Source organism: Meleagris gallopavo, chromosome 2, assembly GCF_905368555.1.
Source record: "Meleagris gallopavo chromosome 2, MGAL_WU_HG_1.1, whole genome shotgun sequence".
Taxonomy (NCBI): domain Eukaryota; kingdom Metazoa; phylum Chordata; class Aves; order Galliformes; family Phasianidae; genus Meleagris; species Meleagris gallopavo.
In genome coordinates this window covers 45,193,487-45,217,200 of record NC_139405.1, presented here as the reverse complement: position 1 = coordinate 45,217,200, position 23,714 = coordinate 45,193,487, and the positions used below count along the sequence as shown (strand labels likewise).

The window sequence follows — 23,714 nt, the reverse complement described above, 5'->3', positions numbered from 1 at the left end:
ACCTACAAACTCAGCAAAGCCACCCAGGAGCAAGCACACTGCCAGTGAGTCTCCAGCCCTGGCTCCCAGGAAGGGAGGCAAACATGAGGCAACCTCCCTTTGGATTATCACAGCAACACAGTTATTTTAGAGGCAGCTTTAGTTGCTGTCGCAGTCTATTCTAAGTGCGGAAGATGTCTCATCAAAATCAGCTTGTATCTGCTGCACTGAAACTGTCTGGTCAAAGAACAGCCACATCCAGGGCAGAAAATAAAGGCTAACTGAACAATGGAAAAGTCTTACTCTCGTTCCTTAGTGTCACAAATTACAGAAGTGAGACCACTGGATAAACCCAATGCTTTTCCATTCCATAGTCAAGCATTTATCATTTACAACAGTTACAGCATATAGCAGTTTCACAAGTTTTCTTCTGGAACACTGAAGGAGAAAGTATTTTCAACATAATCAATAACATACAAGGATCTCTGTTCAGAAGCACAATTTCTTCATCCTCTGTTTGGGGATGAATTAGATAACCTGCAATGTTACTTCTTCCATCTGTGAAATCCTGTGATACAGGATTGCACAAGTAATATACACAAAAACCCCAACCCTCTGTTAATTTATTTTGATTGCTCTATAGAAAAATCATGATTTGCTGCCACACTCTTCTAGTCCTCTCGTGATCTGCTGGCAGCTTTCCCATGACAAGTCATTAAGAAAGAAGTTACGCAGCCGGTTCCTCCCATAAGAATGGATGCAGATGGGCACCATGCAATCCTGGGCAGCAGCAGAACTCCACAAGTCTTAACTGCATTCTCACAAGAGCAGCATTAGATCCACACTCAGGTTTTCAGTTAGCTACCACTGCATTCCTGCCATCTTTATGACTGCAAATGCTCCCCAGTTCCCCTACACAAGACAACTAAAGCATAATGACTACAACAATATTTTGAGTCTGATAGGTTGCTAAAGTTTAAGATTACACATATATTTAAATATTAATGTTCTTACCAGTTAAGGGCCTATCTTCGGAAATTGCAAATGATTCTTTTTCCTCCAAATTATAACAAAATAATTTAAATGCATATTTGCATGCTTTATTGATTCACTGCTAGATATGGTCCACATTACTGGTTATGAGCTCAGAGAATTGTAGAATCATTAAGGTGGGCAAAGACCTCTAAAATCATCTAGTCCAACCACTGAGCCATCACCACCATGCCTACTAACCCACCTCCCTCACTGTCACCTCCAAATGTTTCTTGAACATCTCCAAGGACAGAACACCACTCGTTTTCTATTGCAAAAGAAAGTAAAGCAGAGACAATAAACCTTGGCTGACCCTGCGCTGTGTGTCCTCAAACAGAGGCAGACTCCGGAGACCTCAAATAGCAGCAAGTTATAAGGTAACAATCCTACTGTTCTCCTGTGACACTGTGAAGGCCATCCTACACTGGAGAAATCAGCCCAGCAATAAACAACTCTGCTTATTTTGACACTTTAGAAGGAAGAGCTCTCTCCTTTCCATGTACCTAAGAAGCAGATACAGCAATATTTTCCCCAGTCCTGACAACTGGCCTTTAATTTGCTGCCAAGGGTACCGCAGTGAACTTCAGCCCTTTCATTAGGGAATTCCTACCGTGAGTTCACTTGATGGGAAAGGTTCAGACCCAGTCATGTTGTATAGCGATTAGCTTCACAAGCTCACACACCCAAGTCAGAGTATCATTTTTTTTAAAAAGATCAATTATTTAAGAGCAATCTCTGTTCGTAATTATTAGTCCAAGTCCAAGTCTAAGAATGTACATAATTTTCTCATTGAGAGAGAAAACTTACAGTGATTTTAACGGGACAGCTACAATTGGTCTCCCAAACCCAAACAACAGCAGTCACTGCACCATCCACACATCCAAGGAAAACCTCAAACACTGCCATGCTCCCTTGGATGTACCATGGATAAATAGCATGCGTTACACACAGACACACAAACTGTCTGCATGCTGTCCCCAAACCCAGAGCACTGACAGGTTCTTCCTACATGCCTACAGTCAAGTAAAGTCACATCCAAAGCTTTAAAAGTAACAGAAGAGAACATACACAAGCACCACAGCACTCAAAGCTTCAAGCCACAAGCATTTGTTTCCTAAACTGCACTTTCGGAAGTTAAGAGACAGACTCCATCCACCACAGCTCTCATAACAGAAACGTCTGGGAACTGTCTATGCAAGCATCCAGTTTCAAATCCACATACACTCCATCTGATAGATCAAGTCACAGTCAGTGGAGAACTTACGGTTTTTAATATAAAGAACTTTTTTTTTTTTCTAGAAAGCACGTTATAAAAGTTACATATATAGAATAAAACTTCCTCTGACATGGGTGGCACCTGGCACTTTAGAAAGCAAAGAGCCTTTGAGGCTAAAGCTGTGGACACCAGACCCCAGACACATACAGCTCTCTGTCAATGTGTAAGCGACACACTTCTGCACCTACTGAGTCTCCACTGCTGATATGAGGATGGTCCCTCACCTCTCCGGCATCCACCACTGCCTCAGAAAGATTGACACGTACCAAAACAAAGCATAGCCTTCATTAATCTTCATATCTGCCAGAGAAAGTGCCCGAGCCGAGAGCCTCACACGGCTGCTTTATGTGGAGAGGGAAACGCACCAGTTTATTGCCCGGGCACCACCGCGGCACGCTGCACGGCATCGCTGCTCCGTGCGGGGATAAGAGCTGCCAACGGCAGGTTGCATAAGAGCACTGTAAGCACACGGTTATTTACAAAAGCAGAGGTAATTACAACGCGGGAGGTGGATCGCAAACAAACAGACTTGACTAACGATTTAAAAAAAAAAAAAAAAAAAAAAGAGAAGGGAGAGAGAGACGCACAACTCCTACTCAGCGGCGGGACACTCAGCGCTCAGGACCCCGCCAAAAGCCGCTTACCGGAGCGGGACTTGATGATGTCTCCGAACTCTCCGTGCGTCGCGGCGGCCCCCTCCTCGGGCGGGGCGACGCGGGCCATGCCGCCGCGCTGCGGCTCCGCTGCCGGCGCTGCTAAGCCCTCCGCCCGGGAGCTCCCATGGGTCCCGACTCAGCACCTGGGGGCGAGCAAAGAGGCGGCGTGACACGGCCGCCACACCCCCGCCGTGACTCGGCCCGGAAGGGGGTGCCGGGGGCGGCCGGCGGGAGGCCCGCCCGCCCCGGCGCTTCCCGTCCCGGTTCCCCGCGGCGGGGCCCCTTCTCCGGTGGGGAGCTGGGAACGAACTCGGCCCCGTCCCGCCTCGCGCCTCCCGCACCAACGCAGCTCACAGCTCGACTCCGCGGCAGGAGCGGCTCCGCTTCCCTCCGCACGACTCCTCCCGTCCCGCGGCGCCGCCGAAGCCACAACTTTCCTGCGAGCCGCCGCCCCTCCTCCGGCCCTCACGGCTCCTCCCCCGGTCCCCTTTGTTAGCCGGGCAACGCGGCGGCTGCGGGAGAGCGCCCAGGGCTCGCTCCGAGGGGCGGGGCGGCGCTCGCCGCGGGACACGGCCGGGCGGGGCGGGGCGGGGCGGGGCGCGGCTCCTCCTACGGCCCCCGCGGCCCCGAGGCCGGGGTTCCCGCGGGGTGGGCGCGGCTCGGCGTGGTCAGCGCGACCCCGCCCACGGCGCCTCCCCGGCCGCACCTGAGCGCTGCCCGGTCCCGCCCCGCGCCTCAGGAGTCGCGCGGGGAGAGCGGCAGTTTGTGCTGGGATCTGCCGCCGTCCTGCTTTAGGGGCTTTGAGGGATGGGACGGATGGGGCCCTGGCTGCCTGACCCGTTGGTTGCTTGGATCTGGATGAGCTTTAAGGTCCCTTCCAACCCTCTCTGAAACAATGACGAGATGTATTTTAGCCTGAGCTGTGATACTTAGCCACGTTTTCCCGTTTCCCTTAAGGGAAGGAAAAAAAAAAAAAAAAAAAAAGGGCAGTCCCGGCGGGAGCACGGACCGGCACGAGCGGCTGGCGTCCCGCCGAGGCTGCGAGGCTGCGCCAGGCGGCGGCACCCTGCGATCCACGGGCTGCGGGAGGAAGCTGCCGTGTCCCATTGCCAATCTCTGCGTCTAAGCCCAGGGTCCTGATTTTTATAAGCTCGCTCTGAAAGCACTTACAAATTTGGAAGTATCTCACGGTTTAACCTGGTAGCGTTTCCTTTTTCTTTCTCTGCTTTAGACAGAAGCAGCGTCACTTTCTCCTTCGAGCTGCGCAAAGGGAATCGAACGAGGCTGAACGCGTCTTCCTGGTGCGCTTCAGACATGTCCCTTTCCACAGCAGTGCTCACTGGGCTGCTGATCAAAGTCTGAGCTTTCCGAGCTAGTTACTGAGGCTGTCGGCTTCTAAGTTGCAAGGGCTGTAATTTTTATATTCGGGTCTTTAGGCAAAAAGGCCATCGAGGAAATAAAGAAAAAAGATGGGGGGGAGTGGGAGGGAAGCCACCCAAATCTTTAATACCCTGTACACGTGCACCTACAACCATCCTGGTTGCTGCAGACCATTAATATCATCTGCACTGTGTGCCACGGTTTACCTTTCTGCATAATACAGAATAAATTAGGAAAATAAAGGAAAAGCCCCTGAAGCTCTCAGACAACATTAAGAAGGCAAAGACAAGCGGAATGCAGAAAGAGAAACTGAGAAGAAATGTGCTGATGTGGAGCCCTTGAACTCTGACCCGAGAGTCAATAACACCTCATTCCATAATGCATGGAAACAAGAGAGTCGCGAGACCAAGCGCGCCTTGCCTCGGCTCCTTGTCTTTGCTCTCAGCATTTCTATTTTTGGAAAACACCCATAAATGATAGGATTGCTACAACCAAGAATTCTGTGTATCTCATTACCTGGAGATTGACTGCTATAATAATGCCTGTACTCACTGATCAATGTTTTGTCATGATTTCAGAAAACCATTCTATATTTGGGAAGAGAGACAATACCAAACAGATTGCTGTGTCAGGAGACTGACACTTACGTCCCACCCCACGTACCCCCGGTGTGCCATCACTCCCAGGTACCAGGCTCAGCATGCTGTCGCTCTGCAGACGTTTCTTGCACAACTTGGATCCCAATCGACATATAACAGCTCCTTGGTGCTTCTGTGTCACACCAGCTGCTCAGGACAAGTCCCTCCCTGTTTCCATTTCCTCTCATCTGAAGGAAAAACTATAGAAAAAAGACACATTAATTAGAAATTCTGTATGTTTCCTCTGTGAGGAAAATTGTCAGGTTTTTACAAAAGCTTGGGTTGGTCCTACCTATGACTCCTCTGGCAGTAGCTTTCACAGATGTTAGTTAGTATATCAAAGAGCCATCCTTCGCGTGTTCCTTCTCTTTCTTTTCCTGTAATCTAAGTGCCCAAGAATATCTTTACTGTTCAACTAATTATCCAAAATATTGAAAATCAGCCCTAGCACTTGTTTTTTTAAAGGTGGGCACAGTACTTTCTACCCTCACTTCCTCAGCTGGGGACCTGATTTTAACATTAGGTTGCTTATTTTTAGTTGAAGCTTGGCTGCCTTTGTGTATAAACTCCCTCAGAGCTCCTCTACATCACTCATCTTATTAATATTTAATGTACTTTTGTTCCATCACTTTTTCCGCTGCTCCTGCTTACCACTGTTACCAGGGGCTGCCAGGGACACGGATGTGGAGAAGCCCTGCGCATCCACCTCTCTCCCGAGCCCCACAGCAGCAAGCCTGGCCCCACTGCCTCGCTACCAGCTGCAGTGAGGAAGGCACCTGACTCCTCTCTTTGCATGGGAGATGCTGCAGACATGATCCCTTCCTTATAGCCACCCCACCCAGCAGCAACCAGTCATACTTCTTGATGACATTCAGAACTGTTTTGCCACAGACAGCAAACCATGTGTCAGGAGTAGCATGTCAGAAAGCTGCTGATACAGAAAGCAAGGCGGTGGACCCATAGCCCAAAAAACAGGCCAGGTCGGGGGTAGAGCACCCTTCAAGCAAAGTGACCATCACCTTCACCACCACAATGCCCTCTAGTCGTCCCCACATTGTTCACGTGACTATATTTCTGTATCCACAATTCGGGATGTGAATCTTCAGAGGTTCTCTCAACTCTGTTTTTATCATCTCATTAGATTCGATACATCACAGAATCACAGAATCATAGGGGTTGGAAGGGACCTCTAGAGATCATCGAGACCAACCCCTCTGCCAAAGCAAGTTCCCTACACCAGGTCGCACAGGTAGGTGTCCAGGCGGGTCTTGAATATCTCCAGAGAAGGAGACTCCACAACCTCCCTGGGCAGCCTGTTCCAGTGCTCCGTCACCCTCACTGTGAAGAAGTTCTTACGCACATTCGTGCGAAACTTCCTATGCTGCAGCTTATGTCCGTTTCCTCTTATCCTGTCTCCACACACTGCTGAAAACAGTCTGGCCTCACCACTCTGCCCCCCACTCCTTAGATATTTATAGATCTGGATCAGGTCCCCTCTCAGTCGTCTTTTCTCAAGGCTAACCAGACCCAGTTCACTGAGCCTTTCTTCATAGGGGAGATGCTCCAGGCCCTTCACCATCTTTGTGGCCCTTCGCTGGACTCTTTCCAAGAGATCCCTGTCTTTTTTGTACTGGGGAGCCCAGAACTGGACTGGCCTGAGGCCTTACCAGGGCAAAGTAGAGGGGGAGGATCACCTCCCTCATCTATTCATTAGATCAGAATCAAGGCAATATTGTGTGTATAAAGTACACTGGAACTTTGTATCTTAAGTTTCAGCCATTTTTAATAGCTTCATTATAAAAACCCCCAAAATTACCCTGTATTAATAGAAATGCTGACATCCTTTTAACTGCAGTGACATTAATTGCAGCTACCATAATTTATCATCATTCTGAAGAATATAACCCTAGAAGTACATTAAACAAGAATGCATTAATGAACAGTTAGAGTAATCAATTTACTCTCCCAACATAACTCTAAGCTGGAGTAGAAAACCACCATCATCAAAAAGACAGAAACCTTTGGTCAACATTGTGCTGCCACAGCCTGCAAGGACAAGTAAAAGCTGTGAGTCAAAGTCACTCTTGGTACAAACTCTTTTCTGCTTTGGGTTGGGGTTTTTTTGTTGTTTTTGTTTTGTTGTTCTGGTTTTTGTATTGTTTGGGTTTCTTTGTGTTGCTTCACCCTCCTTTAAACAGCAGTGCTATGTATCAGCACAGGTTTGTTTAGTAGCTAAATGAATAAACACACGCGACTTTGACAATGGCAGTGTTTATCAGTTAGTGGTTAGAATAGGAAGCAGGGTTCTTGTGTTAATACAACATATAAACTTGGGGAACTTGCCTCATTCCTGTAGCAACTTGGTTCACTCTTGGCTCACAAGTAACATCTTCCATCGTAGCAGCATCAGTCTTTCAATTAAATCATACATTAGTCAGAGAGACTGTTTGGAAACATTTTCAAAAGCAAAGCACTCAGCACTCTGCAAAAACTGGTGGAAGTGCAGACAGGGTGTTCATACACCTTTTTATTTCAAAGACAGGCAGTAGGAGAAGATGAAATTTATTCTTACAAAACATAAAAAGTAACTCTACCATTCTGTGAATCTTCTCAATATACAATGCATACAAGCCAACTTCAACAACAACAACAAAAAAAGCAAGTGCAACAAATATACTTTTCCACAAATGACCGTTATTTTTCACTTTTGCCTTACATTAGACCGGGCAATCCGGTACGTGTCACTATTTCTTCCTTGTATCCTGTTAAATGATCATAGCAGATGTTTTGTACTTGCCCCCTTAAGAAGTTTCCCAACTGTAAGAATAATTTAAGATATTACATATGAGATTGCTCAAGTGTTAATAAAAGCTCTTTCTGCTTTTTCTGCAGAACATGGTTCATTAACTTCCATATCAGGACGATGGCACAGCCCTGCCTACCAAAAGCAGCAGCAAGAAGCTCATGCTGTGGATGGCGTGCTACTAAGCACTTTCTATCAGATCCATCCCTTGCACAGACTGCACCAGGTAGACTGTGGCTTTTACCCTCCTGAATAATGCAAGGACATGGGTGGTTACCAAGGTGGACAAGAGCCAGCTTAGAAATTCCTTGGCATTGATCTCTGCAGCTGCGGTCCAGGAGCTGTGTAGCTTCTCTCACAGCACTGAACAGATGTTCACAGATTTGGCCTCCAGCAAAGAGAAGTCTGACCACGATGTGCCACACCTACCAATGCAGCCCTTCAGCAAACCCCACTTTAGTGGTTCAATTTGGGTTCACACGACTACCATAGGCATCATATTTTCAAAACACGTGAGCTGGCAGGTGCTCTACAGGCCATGGCACTGGACAAATCGCACGCACAGATCTCTATGCTGCCTGAGTCGCCTTGCTTTGCACTGCTTCACACTTTCATGCTTGCTTCAAGAAAAGCTGGCATGAGTAAAGTCAGTGACCACCAGATGTAGTTACAGCTACTCCAGTCAGTAGTTTAAGGCTGAGGTTTGAACTTAGTGAGCGCTGAGGGCTTTGCAGTGGGACAAACAGGCTGATTTATGCCATTAGGAGTGCACGGAAGGAGTACATGGCATGGTCTGCAGAAGCCATGCCACCTGGGGCAATGATGATGCTCTGAGGAGCAGCCTGTGAACACAACACCGGCTCTTCCCATGCTCTGCACGCCTGAGTGCAGCAGGAGCTGTGTGCTCACTTCCAGCAGAAGGGTCTGGCTCAAAGTCTGCAGTTCTTCAGGGAGCAGGAGTGCTTCTAAGAGATGTTTGTGTCAGTTCCTAGTTAAATAACTGCTGTGTTAAAATCTCTGTAGGCAGTAATTATTGTTCCATTTTCTTCTATTAGGCAGTCCTGAACGGAGCCATGAAAATTGCTTTGAAATTACAGCAGACAAAGAGGAAACTTCTGGACATCATTTATTTTGGGATGTTCCAAACCAAAGCTATCTTTGAAATCAAAAAAGAAGCCCAACCCTGCCAAGTCCCTAATCACTGAAACGAAGAAAGAGACCACAAAACTGAATGAAAAGATGATTTAAATAATTTTCCTACTCTGAAAAAAAGCCTTTTTTGGAATTACTGTCAAAAGAAAATGAGGGAACAACAAAAAACCTTAATGCATCAGTGCTGTATCTAACTGGAGGTGGCATGCAGTGGCCAAGAGCTTGAGAAGGGAACAACGCTACTTTGAAGGGAAGAACTTTGTATCTCAGAAAATAAAATCTTACTCGTACATTTGAAGAATTTCCAAGCACGTCAGACCAAGATTTTTCTTACAGTGTCCACTATACCGTGCCATAATAACATAATTGTAACATAATACCCAAGCACTTACACTTGAAGCACTTACAGACTAATCTTAAAAACATTTAACAGGTACATCAGAGCCAGATTATTTATAGCACAGTAGTACCAAAGGGCTCCGCCAGGACAAGCTGCTGTTGGGAGAGACAAAATGTAAACATGGAGCAGCAAAGTCCCTCACCCGGAGAGAGTGTGTCTGGGCTGCGGCAGGAGGTGCTGCAAAACTCTGCCCATGTCATCTAGCAAATTCAGCTACTGCTGGGACAAATGCACGTTTAAAATACAAATGCATCAAAGGAGTTTAAACCTAGTCTGAAATGTGAGGCTGCAAAAGTGGGGGAAAAAGGGAAACTGTACAATTAGTTGAGGAAAAAAAACAATTTTAGCAAATCTTGTGAAACATTTGTTATGAAATATAAAATTCTCTGCCCTTGCCCTGAAGTAGCAATCACCAGCTGGCAGCGCTTTGCCAGCACAGAATAGAAATGGTCCTGACAAGGGATGTGAAACAGGGAGGTGCAGAAGGAAAAAAAATAATGGTTCAAGGGAGTCTACAGTGTGCTCTGGTTGCAAATGTCTGCGGGAGAATTTCACTGGGGTTACCAATTGCAACAGCCCAGTTCTCAGCAGGGAGCCCTGTGAGTTCAGCTCCACCTTGTCATTACTGTCCCTTGAAGCTCGCCCTCACTGTAGTGTACACGGTACTGAAGTCCACACAGTACTATTCAGCAGTGTTCCTTCCCTCAGGAACTGGGAATTTACTTTTCCATAGAAAGAGCCATGCTATTTTGAGAGTGGAATGAGGTGTGTGACTGCTCCTGTACGTCCTGCTCTTAAAAAGAGAGGCAAATGCCTGGATGCCTTTTCCATGCAGCGCTGAGCCTGAAAGGGTCTTCTTTGCCAAAAACAACCAGTGAAGCCTCAATTATGTGTCAATGTTACACAGACAGAACTATTAAAGTTCCCCAGTTAGGAATGCCACAGGAGGCCCCCAGATGGATGCTACAAGGTGGCCAGAGCCTGCCACGCTCACAACTATTGGTGCAGAGGTTCTTTAAATGAGACTGCCTTCAGCAGTGTCTGCCAAGCCTCACAGGAGCACGAATGGCCTTCAGAGGCCAGCAGATACAGCCAGACAACTAGATTCATCAGCAGCTCCTCACCTCCTGGTATATTCTGGGTCTCTGTTACTGCTGCTGGTCAGCCAGGCTCCTTCTATGTGTCCTCTTTGTACTTGCGTGGACACAAATTCTAACTACAGCAGGTCAAAACTACAAGCCCAACTTTTAAAGTTCACGACTCTGAATTTATACGCCATTAAAATATTCTGCCCACTTCGAAGAACAGATGATTTGTGAAAACTAATGATTTATTTATAAAATATTCCACGTGCGTAAGTGTGCTGACATCTCAGAGCAACAGAGTGAAATAAGCAGCATGTTATAAAATCCTCCATCGAGGCCGAGCAGAAGATAAAGCATGCAGCAGGGGGATAAATACCATGGGCAGAATGTCCTGAGCCTCACAATGCGGGTAAGAGCTTTTTTGGCCTCCACTATTTTTGATACAAATAAACGAATTGAATAGTTCTTTTTAAAATAGCTGTTGGCCTTGTTTGTAATGTTATTAAATGCCACAAATCATCCAAAAGGCTTTCTTCTATTTCTCTACTCCACATCTTTTTCCCATGAAAATCTAAGCCTGGTTTGTTTTTTTTTTTAGGAACAGCAACCCATAAACAGAGCACGGGAGCACTAGCAACGGGAAAGGATCGTTACCAAATTAGAAGATGAAAAATGAAGGAAAACAATGACTGAGGAAGCCTACAAGTCCTGGAGCTGATGTAGAAATCCTGTAAATCCAAGGATTGCTTTTCGCCTTTAGGATATACTTTCAAATTCAGCCAAAGCTGTCGCTAATAATTAAGGTAATAATTTTTGGGTTCTCCCCCCTATACCTTCATGATTACATCATTTCAGCATCAGCTTTATGATTAAACAACACTATCTGCAGAGCATTTCAGTGGGAGGTGAAGTGATTCAGTCGCTCTCCTCATTTCCCTCACAGTGCCTCCCGTCCCAAAGTTCCATGATCAGCTTGGCTTTGGTGCTGAGTTCACATTTTCTTCTGATCATCACTTGGTGCAGCAAGAAAGGAACAACCAGTGAGGATCCCTGCATCACCACTCTGCAGCCTGACAGCAGCAGAAGCACCCGTGTGTCCCTCACACAGCACAGGCTCAGTGGGACAGCACCACTCCAAGCCTCGGCTTTATCAGGTTTGACTCCAACCCACCATTAAGGCTGTTATGAGAGTTAAGTCCCTACTTTTTTTTCCTCAGCAGGAATTTTCCATCAAGTGTTTCACCTGGAAACCTTCCTGAACCAGAACAGGCAGAAAGCAATCTGGTAGAAAGCCCCAAAAACTACATCAGGCTCTGTATGTGTCAGACACCCCAGTAACTTAGCTGGTCTCCCTCAGCTGCAGAGTACAGGAAAGCCAAACCAGCTGGCAGTGGTGTTCCTGCTGGCACCCACAGCTCCATCCCTCTCACACTGGCACAAAGAAGCTTTTCACAGAGGCCTTGATGGCCTTCAGAGCCTGCTCTCTTATTTACAGGAAGGCTCTTACGTTTATTCTGGGGAGGTCTACAGATTGCAAGGGAGCTTCAGGGGAGTAATATATATATATATTTTTTTTCAGAAAACATATGTTTGCAAGGCATTCTCAAGAGAGCTTTCTGGTGCATTTCTGAATCAGTTAATCTTCCCTAGAAACTTCACTACCCTGACTCCCTTGACTGTGGAAGCTTTATCTTCACCTTTGTAATCCATATTGTTCCTCAACAACTTGATTGCTTTGGATTTGTAGAGACAAAGAGCTGGCACCTTGCAAGGCCAAGCAGGCGTCCAGAAAAGCAGCTCCCTGACACGGCTGAGTCAGACGGCAGCTGCCAGCCAAATAGATGCTCCCTCTCTTCTCACATGCACGTTTCCACTGGGTCTGCTTTTCCAGCACAGCTGTTCAGCTGACTCCAAAGCAAACTGAATCAGCACTGAGAGCAGCAGTGGGAGAGTGATGCCAAGGGCAGAGAAGGAAAAAGCATTACCCTTCTGGCCTCCATTTAAACCCATTCAACCATTAAACTGCACAGTGGAAGAAGCAGAATCAAAGGATCACAGAATCATTAAGGTTGACAAAGACCTCCAAGATCATCTAGTCCAATCATCAGCCCATCACCACCATGGACATGTCTCTCAGTGCCACATCTATGCATTTCTTGAACACCTCCAGGGATGGTGACTACACCACCTCCCTGGGCAGCCTGTTGCAATGCCTCACTACCCTTTCTGAGAAGAAATTATTCATAATATCCAACCTGAAAAGTATAATGAGATTTGAAGAGATTGGAAACAGATTTTATTGGACCAACTAATACACTCAGAAAAGGAAGACAAGTTTTCAGGCACAAAAAAATAAAAATAAAAATCAAGAAGCAGTTGCTTCTATGACAGAACGGCATCTGGTACAAAATGCTAGCAGTAGCAGTATGGAAATGAGAGGGAAAAGCATTATGGAAGAAATCATCCAAAGATTCTCATCGAATAAAAAAATTCTTACATTATCATGATGGGATAACCTGAGACACTTCTGAATTTTGCAAACCCTGCACATGCCATGATGAAATTGCTTCTGTTTTAAAACAGTCTTGCATTATAGCAGGATGGGCTGAATTTCTAGAAAGATTTCTAGTCTTAAATTACAGTGTAGATAGAACTGCAGCATTAGGATTTCATTTTAATGAAACTGCCATTAATGTTTTACCTAACGTAAGCCAATTTTCTATTTCACTTAGGAAAATGTATCCTGTCATACTCTGTATTTTATTCGATTGAACTAAGAGAATTCTATATCCCCCTTTCAAGGCAACTCAGTGGTGCATTTCTATAATGAAACAGATAAAACACTTGTCTTTTTTTTTTTTTATATAACTACATGATTGTATTTTTATTAAGACTAAAATTAAGGAAGCTCTGTACTAACTTAATTGGAGGAAATGCCTTTAAATCAGAGACAGTAACATACAGCTCCGCTACTTACTTCATGGATTAGAAGTCATTCTCAAACTGAGGTTACACTGGGTGGGACAGCATTACAAGTGTTTAAAAACATGAGAACAGCATTCCTCATATGGCTGTTTGCAGCTAACACAGTGGGTGGGATTCCCAGAGGAAACTATCAAATACTGTTACCGTATGTTAAAATAACATCAGTTGGAAGTCCCAAAAGCTATAATCACTTGTAGGACTCTGCCTGAACAACTGAAATGCTGAGAAGCAATTGTTTTAATGACAAAATCTTCACAAAGCAGGCATCAAATGTTCACATAATCAATACAAAAAAAAAGTGAAAAAGGCTTTATAAAAGTAGAAAACAAAGGTAAACTGAAGAATGAAAACAACGACAATGCACAGTACTTTCGAAAATTACATTCTGACTATCCTTTCCAAGGAGCTATCAGACTTTTACCCATTCCTCCCTTCTTATCTTTAGAGACTGAATGTGAGTGGAATGCACCATGTTCTATCTAAAAGTGCCAAATCACTTAAAACACCAGACCTTTGATCTCTCTGACCTGAAGTGAGAATAACAGAACTTCAGCATTCTGCAAAACATCATTAACTACGGCCCACTTGAAGTAACAAATGCATAAGTGTATTCCAACTCTAAATGACTCAAAAAGTTATACAAATGTGAGGCTAGGTTTGAGGACTAAGTTGTATGGAATCAAATTTTTTATGAAGAAAAACACGCAACAAAGGTGTTTCTTTTAGTAGCTATATCATGTATTAACTCTGAGGTTAAACCAAGTGCCATGTATCTGTACTTAAGATGCCACCTGTGGATATTATTTAGTCAGGAGTCCTGAAAAGATTTCCCTTTAATTACAGCATTTGACTAAGTTACAGAGTATATACACAGAAACAGCACTTGATCTTGACAGCTTTGTCACATGTGCTGAGGCACTGTCCTTGCCTATTAGGCATATGAGAACTGGATATAGGTAGGCATCACAAGCCATAACAAAACACCTGCTGCACATGCACTTGCTTCCATGAACCCTACTACCACCTGCCTCAGCTTGTATAGAAGGCAAACCTCCTCTGTGGATTATGGCAAGGGACGAAGAAACTAGGAGGCAGAATCAACTGAAGCACAGTGCCTCCAATCTGATGGGGGTGGTGGTCAGCCATCCTTAAAGCTGCTGGTTGTCTATCAGAAGCCACCAACACTCAGTGAGTGAGATGGTTTTCAGTATGATAAAAGAGGGACTCAAGCCAGGAACAGACATTCCTCTGGGAAAACAGCTCATTTGAAAACCTGGGAAAGATATTTAACTGCAAAGTGATAGGGCTCAGAACCTGGGTGAACAAGAGGCAACAGCCTTGAGTCACAAGAGAAAACAGCCAACTTCCATAAATAGTTCCACTTCTAGTGGAGTCTGACTGGTTTGCTGTGCCCTGGGGCTGCCCTCTGCTTCTGTGTAATGCAGGATACGCCAGAAGCCACTCACGTTTCCCAGACTTTGTGCCAATATTCTTAATACACGGGCAGCCTTCAGACCCCTTAAATTGTGATCACAGACCCCTAAACTACAGGCAATTATGCAGGCATCAGATTCCCACTGCGAATCGCACTCTGCTCCCTTCTCCCATGAAGTAACTAGAAAGCAGAAATTGGCCAATAAGTCTGAAAGCTGGATGGTAATTTCTACTAATAACCAAGACCTGACTGGCCATCCCTCCAGCTTTCTGGGGACATTGACACTGACCAGAAAACTGCTGGGCCGTCAGAAACTTCTCTGGGCAAGAAGCAGAGTAGATCAGCACAAAAGCACCATTCAAAGGAGTGAATTATCCTACCAACTGGGGCAAGAGAATCATACAAAAAACATGGGACTGATACAAAGCACGTTAGGGTTTTGACTGCACCTCTCTCACTAACCTGCATGGAAAACTCGCCTCAGACATGGCAGCTGTGCCATGGAATTTGTTTCCATACTCAAAACCCTGAAAGAAACACACTTCTGCCACCTAACAGAGAAACAGTGCAACGGTTCAGTAATTGAGCCATATAGACACGTAAGTGAGGAGTCGCGTTCACCCAGCCTGCTGGCCCCTGGCCAGCTCTTCTGGCCTTTCTGTATCAGAAACGGCTGCATCTGTGAAAGGGGCAGAACTGCTGCCTGCAAGGCAATTCATTCCTTTTAGGAACTGTTTGCACCCACGGACTAAATCTGGGATTCAGTACAACATATCAGAAAGGATAAATCAAGAACGGAAAGAAAGACAAGTGGCACAGAAAATGAATTTGTTTGCATGTTCAGAGCCTGACCTGTCCTGCTAACAGTCACCTGAAACGCATCAGGGCTTCTGTGTAAAACACAGAGGAAAGAATCCAAGTGTTTTTTCCAAAAGTCATCCAGCTCAACCTTGTTAATGTTAACTGGGCCTTTATTTTTCAAACAGTCAAGATTAATAGTTGTATTTCATTTCTCCCTTACACAAAGTTACAGCCAGTCTATTCTTTGCAACTCTAGAAATTCCCAAAAATTAATTATTTAAACGACCTGGTGGTATGGAAGAAGGGCTTTCCAAAGAGCTTACAACCTATGACTCTTTTTTCTGCAGAGGCTAACTGCTTATGCATATTTCTTGTTTTTCCATATGGATTTATGTCTCTTTGCATCTCATAATACTATAATGCCTCTTAAAAATTCCTGTGAGATAGAGAAAACATTGTAAACCTGCTTTTGCAGAGAACCTCTGCTAAACTCTATACTCTTTAAGGGCCATAATGGAATTTTGCTGGAGCTGCTTACGTTTTCAATTTCATTTTGTGCTGGTTTGAAGATCAATAGAGGGAGGTGATGTTGAGGCATAGTAATTTTAAGAATATACCCACTGTGCAGACACCACAACTTTCATTACGTAAGCAGGCTTCTGCGCCTGTCCAGAACTTCAGTGATGAACAATCTGCTTACAAAAACTGTCACAGGATTAGCGTTCTTGAATTTATATCCATAAACACTGGCTGCAGCAAAAGAACTATTAAAGTATATCCTCAAAAGTGCCTCACATGAGTACCTCCCCATAGGAAGTCAGCTAATCTGGTTAAGAACTAACTGAGTTATGTTTTTACATGGATATTGATATGAATGAAATAAGTCTTTAAATTGCTTTCACAAACGCATGGCTACAAAATAAGTTGTTGAAAAAATACAGTGGTTTTTTTTAGGCAAAGTAATGACCTATGCACATGGACCAGAGCAGGTACCTGTATATATTGCAGTGGTCAGGGATGCTCATTCAGAAATACACAACCAGAAGTACTGGTTTACAGATAAACAGCAGTCAGTAACTCCTTGGTTAGTTCCCAATGTCTCCCTCCAGAGATACTATCTCTGAGGTTCTGTCTGCAAAGGAAGCTGAATGCTTTAATTATACCAGAACACACGACCCAGGAAGCAGTAATGCCAACATTATTAATGACAAACAGTAGATAAAAGGAACAATGTAAAGAACATTACTAAGCATGCATATCCCAACCTGACAGCATCTTAATATAGTAATTCTGGTTTAAAAAAAAAAAAAAAAAAACAACAGCATTCTGACATAGTTAACATTAAAATTAAGACTCACTACTGGTTGTAAAGACAAGTCTGCTACGCACTTTCAGATGTCCAAGAGGCATTCTCAAACAGGCTCAAGAGGACCTTTAGAGGCTGCTTTTCAGGGATGTGGGTACCACCACCATGCACGCTAATATCAGTTAACACATTCTCTGCAGATCTCAACCTAAAATAGGTGTGCTCTGAAACTCTACGGAAATCTCTCTTGGAGCCAACCTACCAAGAAAAGCAATAGAAGCAGGCATAGAAAAAGATTTTCTGACCACAATAAAAAGCTCTAAAAGAAGCTGACTACAATTCTGAGATGCTCCATTCCACCCCACTACACGTGCAGGTGGATGAGTTCTCTCCCTAATTCTTTTCTACAGAAACTGACTTCATCACATGCATGATGTTTTTATGTTTCATAGACTGGGAGGCTTAACTACTTTCTCCTCTCACAGGAATCTGGCTCAGGCATTCATACCATATCATTCTTACCCTATCCAATCATTCTTTTGTTTTTATAGAAAAAATATTTTGTTTGGGAGGGCTGGACAGGCAGATATAATAAAAATAATAATAAAATATAAATAAATAACCGAATCCACTTGCTTTCAGTATCTCTTCTTTACTGATGTGTCAAGTGTCTTTTGGGGCAGGTCATCAGCATGAATGTAGTACAACAGGTTAGGCATGTTTTTTCAGTTACAGAACACCATAGGATTTGTTAACTGGCATAGATCTATCTTGCACTGTTACAGTGCTATCAAAATACACATTGTGAAAATTATTGCTATTAAATTAGCTGGATAAAAATTAAATGTACATTTCATCAATAAATCAGCTACTCTCATAGCAAAGCAATCTACAAAACCATAACAAAAAATTAAAAATACTATGACAAAAAAAGTCAGTACTAAATGCAACAATTATTTGTGTTCCAAATATAGGAACAAAGAAAATAGCACGGGATGAAGGTGAGAGCTACCAACAGTGTCACGTTCCCTCAAGTTGGTGGACAGACATAGCTTGTTAATACTACTGCTGTGACACCACTTTAAAGAACTCAGACCAAATTACAGTAACTTAACTATGCAGATGACAAAGTTGAATTCTGACACCAGGAAGGTCATCTGATGTGTAATGTTCTAACAAGCATCTGGATTTCAACAGGCTAAAGCCATATTTACTCACTCCTTACAGGAAGCAAACTGTACATATCTGTCAACAAAATAATACATTTGTCTTGACGCAAACAAAATTATGTGAAGAATGGCTTTAAGTACCTAAAGCTAAGCACCTGCTTAGATCTTTGCAGGGTTTTGTATTGTGTTTTTTTTTAATCAATAGAGGTCTCAGTAAAATGCACATGGCAGTAAACTCATATATCCAGTGTGTGTCCTAGCACCTGTGGTGCCATGTGTAGCTCCTTCATATTACCTTGGGGTGTTTAGGAACATAAATCTAAGCACTGAGAAAATACACAATCATGTGAAGTTTACAAGCAAGCAGATCAAAGATCTGTAAGTTTGAGATAAGCTTCAGCATAAGAAAATGCTTTAAACACGAGAAAATACTTGTCTCTTTTATAACATGTAAGAAAACTTTTGTTTTTAAACATGAGGGCCGTCAAACACTAGCACAGGTTACCCAGAAAGTCTCAATTCCTGGAGATATTCAAAACACAACTGGGCATGACTCTGACCAACCTGCATGAACCCACCCTGCTGAGCTGGGAGCTAGACTAGAGGAGATCCAGGGTGGCCTTCTAGCCCCTACCATCCTGCAGGGAAGAAAAACAGCTAACTGATATCTACTGCCTCTGCTTAGGAGCCCAAAACACAAGAAATTATTTCATTTTTAAAACTTTCCTGTGAAGAACTGAGGAATTTCAGGCAATCTCAGCAGTTAATTTTAGATCCAAGCAATGGGAAACTGACAATAGAAGACTAAGGGAAATGGTGAGTTGGTACAGTACAGCCAAGGCAGGGGAGAGACAGCATCTCTGCCTCTTTCAGCAGCAGCTAGCTTCTCGACTAGCTGATCTGCTTCTTGATGCACTCATAAAAAGCTAACAGTGGGGGCGTGACAGAAAATAGCAACAGATACAAAACTGGACACGTGAAACATATGCATGTCAATCATTAAATATGGATTTAGCTGGAAAACAGAGTTCACTAATGCAAACTACACTTCCCACCAGCGGCACCACACCTTTACAATGAATAATGAGAAAGCAAGAGACAGGCATTAGAAATTCACCAAATCACACATTCAGGGAGTATTCTCCAGCCAAGAAGTACATGAACAGCTTTAGCCAACACTCAGAAAAAAAAGGTGAGGCAGAGGAGGTCAGAAGGAAAGAGCCTGAAGCACTTCCAACCCAGAAAAGCAGTCATGGTTAGGCACAGACAGTGAAGGAAAAACAACTGAGGAAAATGAAGAAACCTGGTGAGTGCATTCCCTTCCTAAATTCATTAGGGAGATGAAGGCATTTTTCTAATTGCAAATGTAAGATCACCACCACTACCATGTGTAAATTTTCTGTGCTCTTCAGACAAAAGCTCCTCCATCCCTGAGAGAAAAATAATCAATTCATTCAGATTATTTTAACGCAATTAAAAATCCCAGAAAAAGGCATGTTTGCTTTATACAGCATTATACAGGAGATCAAGAACTTCATAGCTTTTTTATATCCTCTTCCTCAACTTGAGGTACTGGTCACCTGGAATGATGGAAAACAGTTTAACTAAAGTAATAAAAGATACACTCCTAAACGTAACTGAAGAAAGTGATAGCTGCTCAACATTTTTAAAATGGAACAAGCTATACTGAAACAATCTCAAAGACTGCTTCACCAGTAGGCTGCCTTCTTAATGATTTGGTCTCCTGATTATGAAGCGAGAAATAATTTTCGCTTAAATTATGCCTTGCTGTTTCCCTATAAAAATCCCACTTTGTTCAGCACATATCACGTTGGGCTTGCTGGTTAACCAGTTCTTCCGTACTTCACAAGACTTTTATAGCCCAAAGTGTGGCTCCGAGCCCTATTTATTTCATGTTATTTTCTGAATTAGCTGATGTTCCATTCACGGGCTTTTCTAACATAACTGGATTACTGAAGTGTCTGAACTCTCTTCACAAAAAAATGAACATACTTCAAAGTAAACTATTTTGTAGACAGTTACTCTCTGCTATCTCTACATTACATTGGAAAAATGAGATATGGGAAGATCAACATCAAATAACTTCAGTAACTTGACTGCTCATTCAGAGACACATAATGTCCATTTTTTCAGAGAATTCTTAAAATACAGGTGACCGTTGGTTTCACCTGTGCTCATGAAAGTTCTGCATTTCTGCAAATCAAGACTGAGGCTCTCAAGATGCATACCATGAAATGAGGAACATGAAAATGAGTGATTGCTTATGGAAGTTTTAATCTACTGGTTCCCCATCTGACGGCAAATATGCAGTGGCCAAATACCTAGCTCTGTAGAATAGCACTCAACTGTCTTCATAAGCTGCTCTTTTCTTATTCCAGTTTCTAGCATTAGCCACTATACATTTTCCTCCAAATTCTTCATAAAATGTTGCAAGGATCCTATAGATTCTGATCTTTCTAGAAAGGCAACTCATTCATATAATGGAATCCAATGGAAAGCAATACCATTTTAACTAAAGGCCAGAACACATAACACTATCAAATTACAAAGGCAGCAACCAATAATTAAGGAAATTTTAACAAGGCAACTAATGAAGAATAAAGACAGAAAACTAGTTGCTTAATAAAATAAAAAACCTTAAATGAAAATGACAGCCAGCTCCAGAGCTGAAAGCGATATTCACCATTACACCATTCTGTCACTTCACTTAAAACAGAGGCCAATAAAGAAGCACATTATCCTTTTCTACGTGGAAACGTGAAGGATGGGATTGGGACATGTTTGTTGCCAATAGATTTTATGGTTATTTCATGAGAGTAGGAAAGGAGAAGAACTCTAGATTGATATGTGCTCCAGCAAGACATGGCAGAACACAGGGAACACAGCTTCACCACAAGACCAACTGAAGCTCCCTGCAAAAGAAATCTCTTACAGGAAGGACTGGGCCTGTAGCGGAATTTGCAGTCTGGAACTCTGGGTCTTCTGTATCTCTTTAACATGAAGACTGTTGTGTTTGTTTTTTTTTTTTTGTCAGTGATTAGTGCTTTTGTAAAAAAACTTGCAATTACTTCTACTTTTCATTTCTCTTTCTTTAAATGTTGAATAGTGGCCACTAACCCATCCTGTAGCTGACACAGTCAGGACTCTTCATCACAGCTAGTACTGCATTAGCAACATTTACCTGAAGGTTTTCTGTTTGCACAAGCAAACATAAGTACATAAGCACACAGACAGAATTACCCCATTTGTATGCAAACATGGGTTTTCAAGGGCAGCCATTTTCCATCACAACGTTAAAAGTAAAATGTGCGTTCAAATACAGTCCCATTTTTACTACTTTGTTCCTGAATAACAGGAATGAAGGTTTATTTAATAAAACAACCCGACAGTACTGCTTTTCAATGAACACTTCTAGAAGGTGCTCTTTTGCATTTAGAATTGCGGGAACAGTTAAATAGGTAAATAGTAAAAAAAAAAAAGGCAGTGTGCCAGCCTCTGTACAGTGTGATACATTGGGACTGAGAGCTCAGAAGCATTTGTTCAGCTGCAATTACAGCCAGCGGGGGGGCTCTATAAAAATAAGCTGTGTGACCAACTTTAAGCTGGTTACGGAGTTTAAAAAAAAAAAAAAAAAAAAAAAAAAAAAAAACAAGCCAAAACAACAACAACAAAAAAAGGCCGCAGAAGTGCGTTCAGCCTGGCCAGCCCCAGCGCCGCTTCCGCAGGCCCAGGCCGGCGCCCAGTGCCCGGCACAGCCCACGGCCGGGACACGCTTCCGCCTCGGCCCGCGCCCTCCCTGGCAAATTCGCAGCGCTCCCGAAAAAAAATCGGTATTTACCAGGAGTGGGGTTCGAACCCACGCGGACATACGTCCATTGGATCTTAAGTCCAACGCCTTAACCACTCGGCCATCCTGGTGCAGATACAGGAACCGCCCGCAGACGCTCCTACATACGAGGCCACCCTCCGCTCCGGCCCGCACCCCGCCGACCCTCAGGCGGCCGCCGCCGCCGCCGCGCCCCCCCGCCCTCCCCCACCTTCATTTCCAGCGCCGGAGGGCGCAGACCGCGCAGCGTACCGCGCGCGGGCGGCCCCGTTCGGCTGCTTCGGGAGAGGCGGGCCGGGCCCGGCGGGGGGCGAGGGGAGCCCGTCACCGCCTCGGGTCTGCGCCCCTCGCCCAGCCGGGACCTGGCGGCCACCCCACCCATACGCCGTGCCTTTTGGCGGGCGCCGGAGCCCGAGCGGAAGGGGGAAGCGGGGAGGCCGCGACGCGGGAGGGTTTGGAGGCGCGGGGCCGGGGCGGGGCCGCGCCTGAGGGGAGAGCGCAGGGCCGCCGGCACCCAGCGCGGGCCCGGGTCGCACCGCTCCGCTGTCGGGGCACAGGGGAGGCGGCTGGGCGGCTGCTAGGCGCCGCGCAGGCAGGGGGAGCCGGCGGGACGCGGAGGCGGCCAGCAGCCCGGCTGACCCGAGCGGCACCGCCCCGGCCGTGGTTTCTTCTTTTCCTAGACGGCTCTGCCTGTTGGGATGCCAGCTGGCAGGTGCTCCTGGGAAAAGTCGGTGCTATGTAGCGACTTTGTAGTTATTCCTACCCGGGTGCTTGCTGGGCAGGTGGCCGGACTGAGATCTGCCCCTCTTCCAGCCTGAGAAGACTTGGAAACATGTCCCTGTGTCCATCCTTCCCCGGGTTCCTGCTCTTGCTGTGCTTATTTTTCCTCTGGAAAATTAACATCTCCCATGATGTTTGAGCCAGCCCAAAGGGGTATGGGACGTGGATGTGGAAGTTGTGGATGCCCCATCCCTAGAGGTGTTCAAGGCCAGACTGGTCTAGTATTAAATGGGGGGTTGGCGGCCCTGCATGTGGCAGGGGGATTGGAGATTCGTGATCCTTGAGGTCCCTTCCAACCCTGGCCATTCTGTGATTCTGCGTGACGTGCATGGAGAGCAGATGTAAAGCACGCAGCCTCTTTTCCCCTAATTTTATCGTTCATGCACTGATGTCCATAGACGGAAGAACAACTCCTTGACTGGCATTTACCATGCTGTGTTATTTGCTAGTGGTGGTCCACGTTCAGTGTGGTGGTGTATCGCAGCAAATGCCTTCAAGAAACATCATCTAGGTTATTTTCTTTCCTGCTCATGTGTGAAATTATTTCAGAGAGACAAAATAAAATGTTAGTTTTTCCTGTGAAGGCTTTGTGCATGCCTTCCTTGGTCAAGAGGAAGAGGATCTGGATTCTCTTGATGTGTCAGGCTGTGCTTTGGTGGCTGGTTACTCTAACACACACCCAGAAGCATCCTCTGTCAGAATAGATTCTACTTTGCAGATCAGATGCTCTTCAGACAGCAGCTGCACTGAAAATGGTAACCTCTGGGCCAGGCCAAGGTCATTTCTCAACCTCACGTCAAGGCATATGGCATGTTTGAGGTAACTGAAGAGTGGAGGGATGCATTAGTGAAGGCAAGTTTCTACAAAGAGAACAAATAATAGGCTGCATCATACCCTGTTTCACTTAAGAGATTCTTAAATCAAAGCCAAGAAAAGCTTTCTAACAACAACAGAAATTATGACTGGGAATGTGTTACCCAATGAAGTTAC

The 23,714-nt window shown here is 44.7% G+C and overlaps 2 protein-coding genes, 1 long non-coding RNA gene and 1 other non-coding gene across 5 annotated transcripts in view; 1 reads left to right on the top strand and 3 right to left on the bottom strand.

Annotated features, from left to right (window-relative positions):
* The window catches only part of UTRN (utrophin), a 356,268-nt gene extending 352,769 nt beyond the window's left edge, over nt 1-3,499 (bottom strand). The window contains exons 1-2 of one of the 2 annotated variants that reach the window (XM_085216963.1): nt 3,285-3,499; nt 2,932-3,086 (exon numbers count right to left, since the gene is read on the bottom strand). In XM_085216963.1, the coding sequence (XP_085073089.1) occupies nt 2,932-3,010 (79 nt within the window). In that variant the 5' untranslated portion in view covers nt 3,011-3,086; nt 3,285-3,499. The remainder of the gene's footprint in view (nt 1-2,931; nt 3,087-3,284) is intronic. The other variant, XM_085216962.1, reaches the window with a different exon arrangement.
* A 1,488-nt stretch (nt 3,500-4,987) lies between these two features.
* On the bottom strand, nt 4,988-23,569 carry LOC109366053 (uncharacterized). Its single transcript, XM_085216966.1, has 2 exons — nt 22,156-23,569; nt 4,988-5,161 (listed from the first exon to the last, which is right to left on the bottom strand). Exons 1-2 carry the CDS (start codon nt 22,324-22,326, stop codon nt 5,000-5,002), a joined length of 333 nt encoding a protein of 110 aa, XP_085073092.1. The 5' UTR covers nt 22,327-23,569; the 3' UTR covers nt 4,988-4,999.
* On the top strand, nt 10,718-13,244 carry LOC146544961 (uncharacterized). Its single transcript, XR_014881313.1, has 4 exons — nt 10,718-10,810; nt 11,000-11,204; nt 11,345-11,555; nt 11,981-13,244. It is a non-coding gene; the product is annotated as an uncharacterized LOC146544961 (long non-coding RNA).
* Nucleotides 21,954-22,036, bottom strand: TRNAL-UAA (transfer RNA leucine (anticodon UAA)). The gene has a single exon. It is a non-coding gene; the product is annotated as a tRNA-Leu (tRNA).
* Nucleotides 23,570-23,714: the final 145 nt, after the last annotated feature.

What these genes read in the sequence shown, in the direction of transcription:
- LOC109366053 (XM_085216966.1), bottom strand. Translation starts at nt 22,326, where the DNA reads ATGGGTGGGGTGGCCGCCAGGTCCCGGCTGGGCGAGGGGCGCAGACCC. An exon ending in CTCCGGCGCTGGAAATGAAG is followed by an intron (nt 5,162 to 22,155) that starts GTGGGGGAGGGC and finishes TTTTTTCTATAG; the next exon opens with TTTTTCCTTCAGATGAGAGG.